The sequence below is a fragment of the Montipora capricornis genome, chromosome 3 (assembly GCF_036669925.1).
Source record: "Montipora capricornis isolate CH-2021 chromosome 3, ASM3666992v2, whole genome shotgun sequence".
Taxonomy (NCBI): domain Eukaryota; kingdom Metazoa; phylum Cnidaria; class Anthozoa; order Scleractinia; family Acroporidae; genus Montipora; species Montipora capricornis.
Window position 1 is genome coordinate 53,009,242 of NC_090885.1, and position 10,000 is coordinate 53,019,241.

Here is a 10,000-nt window from a genome sequence, read left to right on the forward strand (position 1 = left end):
ACATTTCTCTTTTTATCTTGTCCTTTTTGGTGAGGAAAGTGGGAGGTAACGGAAGCCCAGTTTTTCGCAGCTCTAATAGCTATCACGTAGTTCTCTGACTGGCTGTCTTTTCGATATAAAACTCGAAACGACAGCTTTTTGGCGTTTACCTTATATAAGACACCATCAAATATTTTGCTAGTTCAAGATTTCGGCAATACTTTACCGTGATCTTTCCGATGGCTGAGTCGATCAACTGTACTTCTACCCTAGAACCAAATAAGAAGAACACAGGTGTTACCGGGTTTTCGGAAATCGGATCCAACACTTAATAAACAGTTAGGACTCCATGCTTTCCTTGACGAGAGAACAGGCTCATTTGACGTAAGAGACTATATGCATTCAACATATCAAGTATATCTTTTTTTTTTATTTGTAAGGCATTGTTCCTCTATACAGCTATAGCCGCTTAGACGTGACGTAACCAACATCGCTAAACTTATACAAATCATCTGTTTTAACGACTGTCAGAGCCATACTTGACCGTATCCACATGTCCGGTGATGTTATTTTCCTTGATAGCAGCTTTTGCGAGGGAAGAAATGTTCTGAAATAGGTTAATAGATTACTAGGTTAATAAACGGTTCATAGGTAGACAGAAGTAATTATCATTGGTTTTAGTTTCATTAACAGTTAATATTAACACTCTTCTACTCCCTTACCATCCCCATGGTGAAGGTATAGACATATGAGCCATTTTCCAGCAACACAAAACATTGCACTTGACCAATGATCAAGAAGCTTACACCTGCCGAGCTTGTGGATATCTGAGGTCTCGTGGTTGAGTACGCTTCCAGTTTCATCGGCCGATTTGGATACAATCCGTAAAGCTGGAAGACAAGAATTCAAAGAAGTAGATAAGCTGCTGTTAAGTTAAAAGTCTAGACATGCTCGGCCATTGCTATTCACTTTATCGGCCTGTCAAATCATAGTATCCTCTCTTTGGGCCATGGATTGAAGTACTTGAGGTGCAAATTGCGCTGCATTCGCTTCTAGCATAGTATGAAGCATTGAATGAGTTTCTTAATACTGAGATGAAGCTTATTGAACCTAACATGGCATGAGGGGGATAGGTCCCTCTTTTCATAAAATCTACTCAGTTTCATATGGATAGATATCTTGACAAATTCATGTACTTCATTATGTTTATGCTATTACATGTATTATGTGTTTTCGTACCTTCGGTATGATCAGTTTAAAGGTATTCGTGTTCAATGGGTAGGAGAAGTTTGGAGGAAGCTGTGGATAAAAGAAATTGAAAGAATAAATATATGGAAAACTATTGATATGAAACGGCATCTGTGATCTCTGCTCCGTTGAAGTGCCATAACGATGAAGAACTCCCTTTTTTTCTACAAATTTGAAAAGTTTGTTTCCTCAACAGCCGACTGGCAAAAGTTTAAGCTTGAGCACAAATTTTGATTTTACGGTTCACCATTACTCGTCTTCAAAACAAAAAGAAGGGCCCCAAACAGCTGGATTAAAAAGAAAATGACGTCAAAGACTCACTTCATTGATAATTATGCATGTGCGAATGCACTTATTGCATTAATTATGCAATACACCAATTAAACCTCTTAAAATTCGAAACTCCAGTTCAGCATATAAAATCTACGATGGCCCAGGAGGGTTACAGTCCTGTTAAATTTTCAGCCCAGTTTAAATTTTTCACAGTCCAGTTTTAATTTTTCACAGTTCACTTTTAATTTTATTCCCAGTCCAGTTTTAATTTTGAGTCGTCACCAGTTTTCTCACAGGTCACAGGTCACAGGTCAAAGGTCATTGTTTTACCAATACAGAGAGTATCCTAAACATTCATAAAAGCTAACCTTCGGACAAATTAAGCGTAAACAAAAGCTTTTAGGCCGAAGGTTAGCTTTTATGAATGTTTAGGTAAAACAATGACGTGTGACGTGTGACAAGTGAGAGAAGTGGTGACGACTCAAAATTAAAACTGGACTGTGACCCTCCTGGGCCATCGTATAAATCAGTCATGTAAGCACATAAAATGCATTCTTGGGTGATTAAGCGATTGACGTCCTTTTCGTCGACAAATGTTTATCATGATGTTAAGGCTACCAATGGCGGACCGTCAAATAAAAAAAAAAGGTTTTAAGTTACAGTAAACAAACTTCTCCTTGAAACGCCAAAAGGCTTAAAATTGCGTCAGTCATATGATAAACAAACAAATTTTCGAAATTTAAAGAAACCGGGAGGTGATTTTTTTAGTTGCATTTTCCCTTTAAAAGGGAAAATTTGCAGCGGTGATGCGGATAGAACTTTTGGACAAACAGCATGGAGGATTTACAAGGTAAACCCAACAAGTACGGCGCGTACCTGATCTAGAAACACAAGTACATGGCAAAACTAATCATTTAAAATCTAAGAAATCCGAACCCTGGTCTAGGGTCAGATATATGTTTACCGATCTATAGGGGCCACCTGGAGATACCAAGGAGTTCTCTATGAACGACAAGAGGTTATATTGCCCGAGAGGTGCATAGAAAGGGAAGGACCAGAACAAATTAGGTAGGGAAGCGTTAAGGCACACGAGGAGGAGTATGTGTTAGCACTCACAGATCCCGGCTTAACGATAATCACAACGCAGGGGAAGCATGTTCATACTGCAGTAGGAAACTTTTCAAATTAGATGTCCACCTTATGTACGCGGCTGTCTCTATCAGTTTCCGGTCTTTATTGCATTGGGTCATGTCCAAAATAAAGGTCCGACGCATCCATAACTTAAATACGCAAGTGCTCAGAGGTCAGTGTTTAGAATATGGCATCTGGAGCATTCGTAATAGCGAATAAATGAGAAACACTAAAAGTACTAGAGGTACTATAGGAAGCATATTTATATAAAACAATGTTAATTTAAACATACCATCGATGGAATGATTGTTTTGTTTAACACACCAGCGTCTTGATAAACAAGCCCAGCTGTGTTGACAACGTAATCAGTAATCCAAATGTAAGCCATCTTGTCCGATTCTGAATCGAAGGGCAATGGGGAAGGAGAAAATGGAGCTTCCTCTGGCGAGATGGCCGACACGAATTCTCCCTTTAAACATAACGAGGAAGTTTTATAAAGGGGATCTTACACTGAATCAAATATAATCACTATCAAGAAGGCACGAGATGTAAATTCTAACAATCCAGCGGCTTCCCTTTGTGACTTTTAGCCGGGATATCATTAACGCTATAAGGATCATGGTTATGGGGTAGGTACTTGGTGTATTTTTTCATTTAGTGGTTAGCTATTGCACAAAATTATCTAACCAAGGTACAACCTTCAGAGTTAGGATTAGGGTTAGCGTTAAGGTTAGCGTTAGGGTTAGCGTTAGGGTTACGTTAGGGTAACTGTATAATTACTGAACGTTTTATACCTTGTTTAAAAAAAATTGAAGCAATAGAAAAACAATAGAAAAACAATAGAAAAACAATAGAAAAAGAGAAACCAAGTACCTACCGGTTATGGAGAACGTGACCTCTGACCAGGTACTGGGTTTCGGTTTTATTGCAGGCTCAAGTCAGAATAACTTATTTTAGTATAAATTCACAGGTGATTATACAAAATCGCGCGCTTTCATTGGCTCGCTATCTCGGATTATCAGCCGATAATCACCTCGACGGACAAAATGGCTGCCAGTAGTCGTTTTGCCACTGTAAGTGAGGATGATTTTCGCGTTGAAAATTTTTTTTTTCTCTTTTTTGAAATAATCACCTGTGTATTTATACTAAAACAATTATTCGCCTCAGGCTCAGTGATTATCGGTGAATATTCACCTCGACTTCCTCTCGGTGAATATTCACCGATAATCACTTCGTCTTCGGCGAATAATTGTTAAGTAAGAATAATCTCATTTTCGGTCTCCTCGCGGCATCTGGGTCCAAATAGACCAATAAAACAAAAGAGCGTCACTGCCGGTTTTCTTCAAATTTGGTGTGTTTATTGTGAATGAAATAAGCCAATCATCTGCCACGTTTTAGCCTGGAAACTTGAGTAGGTCATATACAACAGCCCTCACAAGGTGTAAAAAAAAAAAGGCCGACTCAGTTAAGGGCTTTGTGTGGTTCGCATGTGCAAACATAATTGCCTTTTATGTACTGTTCGAAATGATGTTGCACGGAAAAACCTAAAGGATGCTTAAGAATGGGAAAGATATCAGGGAAACAATTCCAAGCAATTTTAGAACGGCAGCTGGAAAATAACATCGAGGAAGTGAGGTGAGTGATGAAGATAAACATTTTCTTACGAGCCATCATTTTGAGCATGTGTTTTTTCGAAGGGTCACTGTCATGAGCTGCGCATGCTCGCATCTGTTTGCTCTCGAGCCCACGGAAAATTCTAGCCGCCATCACGGATTCAGGCGTGAGTCACGTATATTCGCCGGAGTTTCTCCTTTGTCCACCATGGCCCTCCCCAATGGACGCCATTTTGAATTTGTCGATTCAACTTGAAAAACGTTAACCTAACACTTTTTAAGTTTTCACAAGACGCTAGCGCATGCGCTTCTCGTGACAGTTTCCCTTTAAATACCACAGATAACTTCGTGGCCGTCTTTTCGCGTTGAAAATCGCGCTAGATCATCAATGAAAACTTCATATTTTGGACTTAAAAGTTAGGAACGTTTGGTTAAATTAATTATGCAAAACACAATCGCCTTTGTTTGTCGTCATGGGGAAATGACAGGTGTTGACACATATAATTAAAACAATTCCAAAATATTCACGGATTCTTCTTTTTTAGCCAAATTTGGTGGAAGTATTGGTTAACTAAATTACAAAACTCCTTTTCCAACTTTTTGTACTAGAACAACATTATTTCAACTTCACTACACAGACAAATGCAATCCATTAGGTTTATTTTGGTATCTTTCGGCCTCGCACCAGCAGCAAGCATGAACCACCTACATGTGGAACAATGACAACAACTAATTGACTACGGGGAAACGATTCCCTGTGATACCGCCGGATACGAAAAACCAAAAAAACCCCGTGGGGGAAAAAACTGGAAACGTATTCCCCGAACCAATGCAATGCCACGATCCCTCCGGGATTTAGAGAACATCTAGTTACAAAATAATAATGATTTATAAAAGAAACAAAAGTTAATCGGACTGACGCAGGCCTAGAATGCCTCACCACGTGATGAACTGACACTTTATAGACAATCTGCTACCCATCATGCCTTACACCAATCGTACCCAGACCCTTCTGTTCTCGTGCCGTAGAAATATCAATTTCTGACGAAATGTGGAGTTGGTCTTTAGTAACGAGGGAATACTCGGAAACTTGCCATCTCATTAACTTTAACTACGGATATGTTGATATCAAAGGGAAATGGGAAGTCAGTATGGTTAACCCAAGACTTTAATTGAATGGCCTGCTCTCAAGTTTCTCATGGGTCAGTGGTAGAGCATCTGGATTAGTTGTTTCCAGTATTCCCATGTCTCTGCGAAACCTTTGCCCTTTGTTCTCTACAGAAATCTCGTTTTCCTACTCCTTCTTTCTCAACGACTTTCCTATTTCCAATTTCTTTTGTGTTCCGCCCTGTTACTTAATCTCCTAGCGTACGAATGCCTATTATAGTAGTCCTTACCTTGATAAAATAGTCCGCGAACGTTTCAGTGAAGTTGGGGCTTGAAACCAGGGAGTAGTTGATGACTGCATATTTGCCAATTTGCTTTTGAACTATAAAGGAATTCGTGTGAAGATGGAATTAGGTAATTCGTTCTTATAATTGTCATTCAGGTAATTCATGTTCAAGGCTAATGAAAGAAAAGGATGTCCATGTAAGGGCCTTAAAGGGCCACCGACAACAACAAGTCTTTGCGGGCGTGCAAGCTATCGGCGCCATTTTCTGTAATACAGAAACTAGTATTTCTTGAAAAGTCAAATTCCATCGCCTCACATCGTCGTGTTTTGGATGCCCAGTAGCTTCAAACTTTGTTAATATTTTCCTTAATGTTTAAATACTGTATTTTTGGCATTAAAAGGGTGTTGTGTTCGTGTTAAAAGCGAAATTAAAACTGTGAAGAAAGGTCATCCGCCGAGGAAGGAAAAGCGCCATGTTATTTGGCTCACTACTTCAACCTTAAGATTATGGAACGAAAGGAGGAAGGCGTTTGGATTAAAAAACAAATCGAACAGCGAATTCGCAGAAGTTGTTCTTCACGGGATGTTTCTGAAGCGAACCGGCCGATTCGATTGCCCGGATAATAACAACAACAAAGGCGCGCAAAGGACACTGGTTGTCGGTGGCCCTTTAACTACATAGGTTGAAAGTATAACCTCGATTATGCAATTATGTTTACTCACGAACAAAGCCACTTTTACCTGGAAAAGTCGCTAGTGCCTTCTCGGCGTTATTGTTTATAACATCCGACGTCTCCGCACACAGCTGCAGTGAGAGAGAAGGGATCATGATGTAAAAAGTGTAACATCTAGTGTTAAATACAGTTTTAAGGCTGGAAACAAACACTACATCCGAGAGGATCAAGAGGGAGCACAATTCTCATGAGCGGGCAAAATCACCTTTTCCCTATCTTTCACCCCCAGAACAGAAACTGATTACCCACACAGACACGCCCAACAAAAAAAGAATCAACAAATTATAAGTAAACTTGCAAGCCTTATTACTACAGCTGTCCCCTCTATTCCAAAGGCAAGGCCAGGAATTTGGCATACTTCACAACTGCTTTTACCAGTCAAGTCAACCGTTACCTTTGACCCTGAGTCATCTATCCTGGCCAAGGCCCCATGTAAGTCTTAATTCACTTACAAGTTTCTTTCGGATGTTCATGTCAAGAAAACATTGAAATCTATCAAAAAGCATTCAGAGTGCTGTTTCGTATTAAACTTAATAAGTTAGTATGTAAAAAAGGATTATGCGAATGTTGAATTCACCGAATCTTGTTCTTTCAGAACGTGCCATAAATAAACGCATACACACCCGTCACTGGGTTAGAGTTCATAACCTTGGACGGTACCCAATATTCATTCGTTATTAACTTTCGTAACTGCCTGTCATTGTTGTTGTTGTTGTTGTTTTTTACCTTGTACGTGCTGCTATAAAGCGAAAATCAAACCAGATTCAGCAGATCGAGACTTTGTCGCTTCAATGCGACTGTTTATCGAGTATTTGGACCATCATGATTTGGTATATCTTCCAGGAGTCTACTTTTTGTGAACATTCAGTAGTCGCATGTTTTTTCGTTGCTCCTCCAGAGCAAATAAGAGACAAAATACTCGCGTGCCACTGGTGTATTCAAGCGAAATCAAAGAGAACTGATCTTCACGCCTTTGAAACCCTATAGAAGTCGGCATTAAAACACAGATCTTGCAATAGCATGCGTAGCAAGCGTTCCTCCTGTTCGACAGAAGAGCTTAGAAACGATTTTCCGCAAACTGGCCGCGCGGAAGTTGGGGCAAGAGACTGAGGGAACGCTTGCAAGAAGACCCTCTATTTTGAAAAACCCGTTCGCCCACGAACGGGGGCTTCTGATTGGTGCGGCACAGTCACAATGATTGACAGGTGACAAATTTTGGAGAAAAATATTTCTTGTTAGTTCTAGCGTGACAAAGACAATAGTGGAATATGTGAAAGGTTTTGAATCGTGTGTCGAAGCTGAGCGAATTGGGTCTCGGGTTTTACATTAAAAAGGGAACAAGAACTGTCAATGCGTTATCTCTTTGACTGTATAGATGTAATGGCTGCTTTGCCAACAGGATTCGGAAAAAGCGTAATTTTTCAGATGTTTGTCATCATGTGCGGAGTGCAAAATAAAAGAAAACGTAGAACAGGTTTCTCGAGTATCATCGTAATTTCTCCATTTCAAAGCAGCATACGCGATCAAGTGGTTAAGGAAAATTCTATGCGAATGACAGCCTGTGATTTAAATGAAAATCTGGACTGCTTGGACGATATCCATCAAGGGAAATTCAGTATTATTTACGTGTCAGCTGAAGCCGCTATGGACAAAGCGTTTTCAAAAACTTCTAATCCAACCGCTCTGCAAATATCAGCTAGAATTTGTCCGTAAGTTTCTTTTCGATGGTTTAAACAAATTCTGGGAAGAAAAATAACCAGTCATACCCGGCTGAGAAGCTGCCATTACAAATTTAACTTTAAAATCACACTGGCAAATTCTGCATTGATCGCGCGGTGTTTCCTCAGTGCCTCGGGTTGTTTTGACGGAAGTTAACATAGTTATCTGTTATTGGCTAATTTGTTAATAAGACGTCAATCAGCGTGTGTCAAGTCAATTATTAAAAGGTGGGCGTTTTTCAAAAACGGGGGGTCTTCTTGCAGGCATTTCCTCAGTCTCTTGCCCCAACTTCAGCGCGACCAGTTTGCGGAAAATCGTTTCGAAGCTCTTCTGTCGAACAGGAACGCTTGCTACGCAGGCTAATCTTGCAATGAAATCTGACACTTTCGCACAATTCTCGGTTCTTTGCGTGCCCCATTCATGAAATTCTATGTAGTATTTCTTTCCCTTCCTCCCCTTAAGGTGGCTAAGACCAGTTTCAACACTGTTAAGAGACCTTGTTATTAGAGGGATTGACACTTCAACACTTTACCACGTAACAGCAATATTATGGTACCATTTCAAACATCAATTATTTCTGAACAAGGTGCAGTCATTTTTGTGACGTAACAAGTTACCATGGCTACAGGAAAGTCTTGCAAAAACACCCTATATTTTGGCTTCTGTTGTTCATATCTGAAAAACGAACCCGGTGACCCCAAAAGTGATCAGCAAGCCAATATGAAACTCTCTGCAAAATTAAAAAAAAATTCCGAATCCGCTACACAAAATTTGTTAAACTTAGCAGAAAGTTTCATTTTGGCGTGCAAATTACATTTCAGAAATAAAAAATTGGTGCAACCTTGTTGCTTTTTAAGATATGAGCATCTAAAGCCAAAATATGGGGTGTATTGGCAGGGCTTTTCTGTTGCCACGGTAACTTGTTAGGTCACAAAAATGACCGAATCTTTTCCAGCAATAATTGACCAATTCTGCTAACTCATTGTTGTACCCAATTCGAATCTCCAGGGGTTAAGATGCTTTAATAATGTAATGTGATGTAGCATTCACATTTAAATGATATGGTAATACTTGGATCAAAACGTTTTATTCCCAAAAGATTTGAATTGGGTACAACACTGAGTTAGCCGAATTGGTCTATTGGTGTTTTATATGGTACCATGGCATTGCAGTTAAGCGACAAAGTGTTGTGGTGACAATCCTTCTAATCATAAATGTACTTTCTCACGTTATGAAATGTACGCTATTGTAGCTGGGGCATTTCGGTATTCACATTAAGGTATGCATAATCTGGTAGTACGCATGACTATTTGTAGCCAGGTATATATAGACATTCCTCGCAGTTTCAAGGTCACTTGACGGCATCTCTCGCTATCTTTCTGTAAAATTATGGGAGGAACGGGCAGCGGTCTCACAGTTAGATTCTGCAGGCTCTAACTTAGGCCTGTCTGGCGAGGAAACTGTTAATCTAATTTCCTGCCTGCTTGACTCGAAACTAGACTAGAAATTTACAAAGGTCCGGCGCGGTCTCGAGCAAAAGGAACTAGCAATAAGCTCGCAAATCAGAGAAATTAAAAACTGATGCGAAAGCTGCTAGTAGTTTTAATTCAGTTCAAAGGCAGCAAATTGCAGTTTGAATTTAACTCGACCTTCTTAGACGCCACTGATTCAGCGACCGCTCATTTGTTGGAGATGAATTTGACCGGAGTGAATCACGACCTGGAAAACGCCAAATTCAAACTTTGCTCACTGAACGAAATAAACTATTCAATTTGCCGATAAGAGTCTTGCTGGCTGGTCCGCTGTTGAGGAAAACGAGTAGGAGGATAACTCAGAAGATGAGAGAAAAACTCAGATCTGCGGAAAGAGGGGCCTTTACTAAGACCCGCTCAAAGAAGCAAAGTCGCAAC

General features: G+C 39.9%; 1 protein-coding gene across 4 annotated transcripts in view; it reads right to left on the reverse strand.

Annotated features, from left to right (window-relative positions):
- LOC138043361 (bactericidal permeability-increasing protein-like) overlaps positions 1-10,000 on the reverse strand; it is a 38,964-nt gene that overhangs the window by 13,360 nt on the left and 15,604 nt on the right. For all 4 annotated transcript variants that reach the window (XR_011131240.1, XR_011131239.1, XR_011131238.1 and 1 more), the window contains exons 7-13: positions 6,379-6,442; positions 5,642-5,733; positions 2,924-3,100; positions 1,219-1,278; positions 702-869; positions 519-586; positions 206-248 (exon numbers count right to left, since the gene is read on the reverse strand). Coding sequence is in view for 1 of the 4 variants with exons in the window: in XM_068889594.1 (XP_068745695.1) it covers positions 206-248; positions 519-586; positions 702-869; positions 1,219-1,278; positions 2,924-3,100; positions 5,642-5,733; positions 6,379-6,442 (672 nt within the window). In the remaining 3 variants the exon portion in view is untranslated. The remainder of the gene's footprint in view (positions 1-205; positions 249-518; positions 587-701; positions 870-1,218; positions 1,279-2,923; positions 3,101-5,641; positions 5,734-6,378; positions 6,443-10,000) is intronic.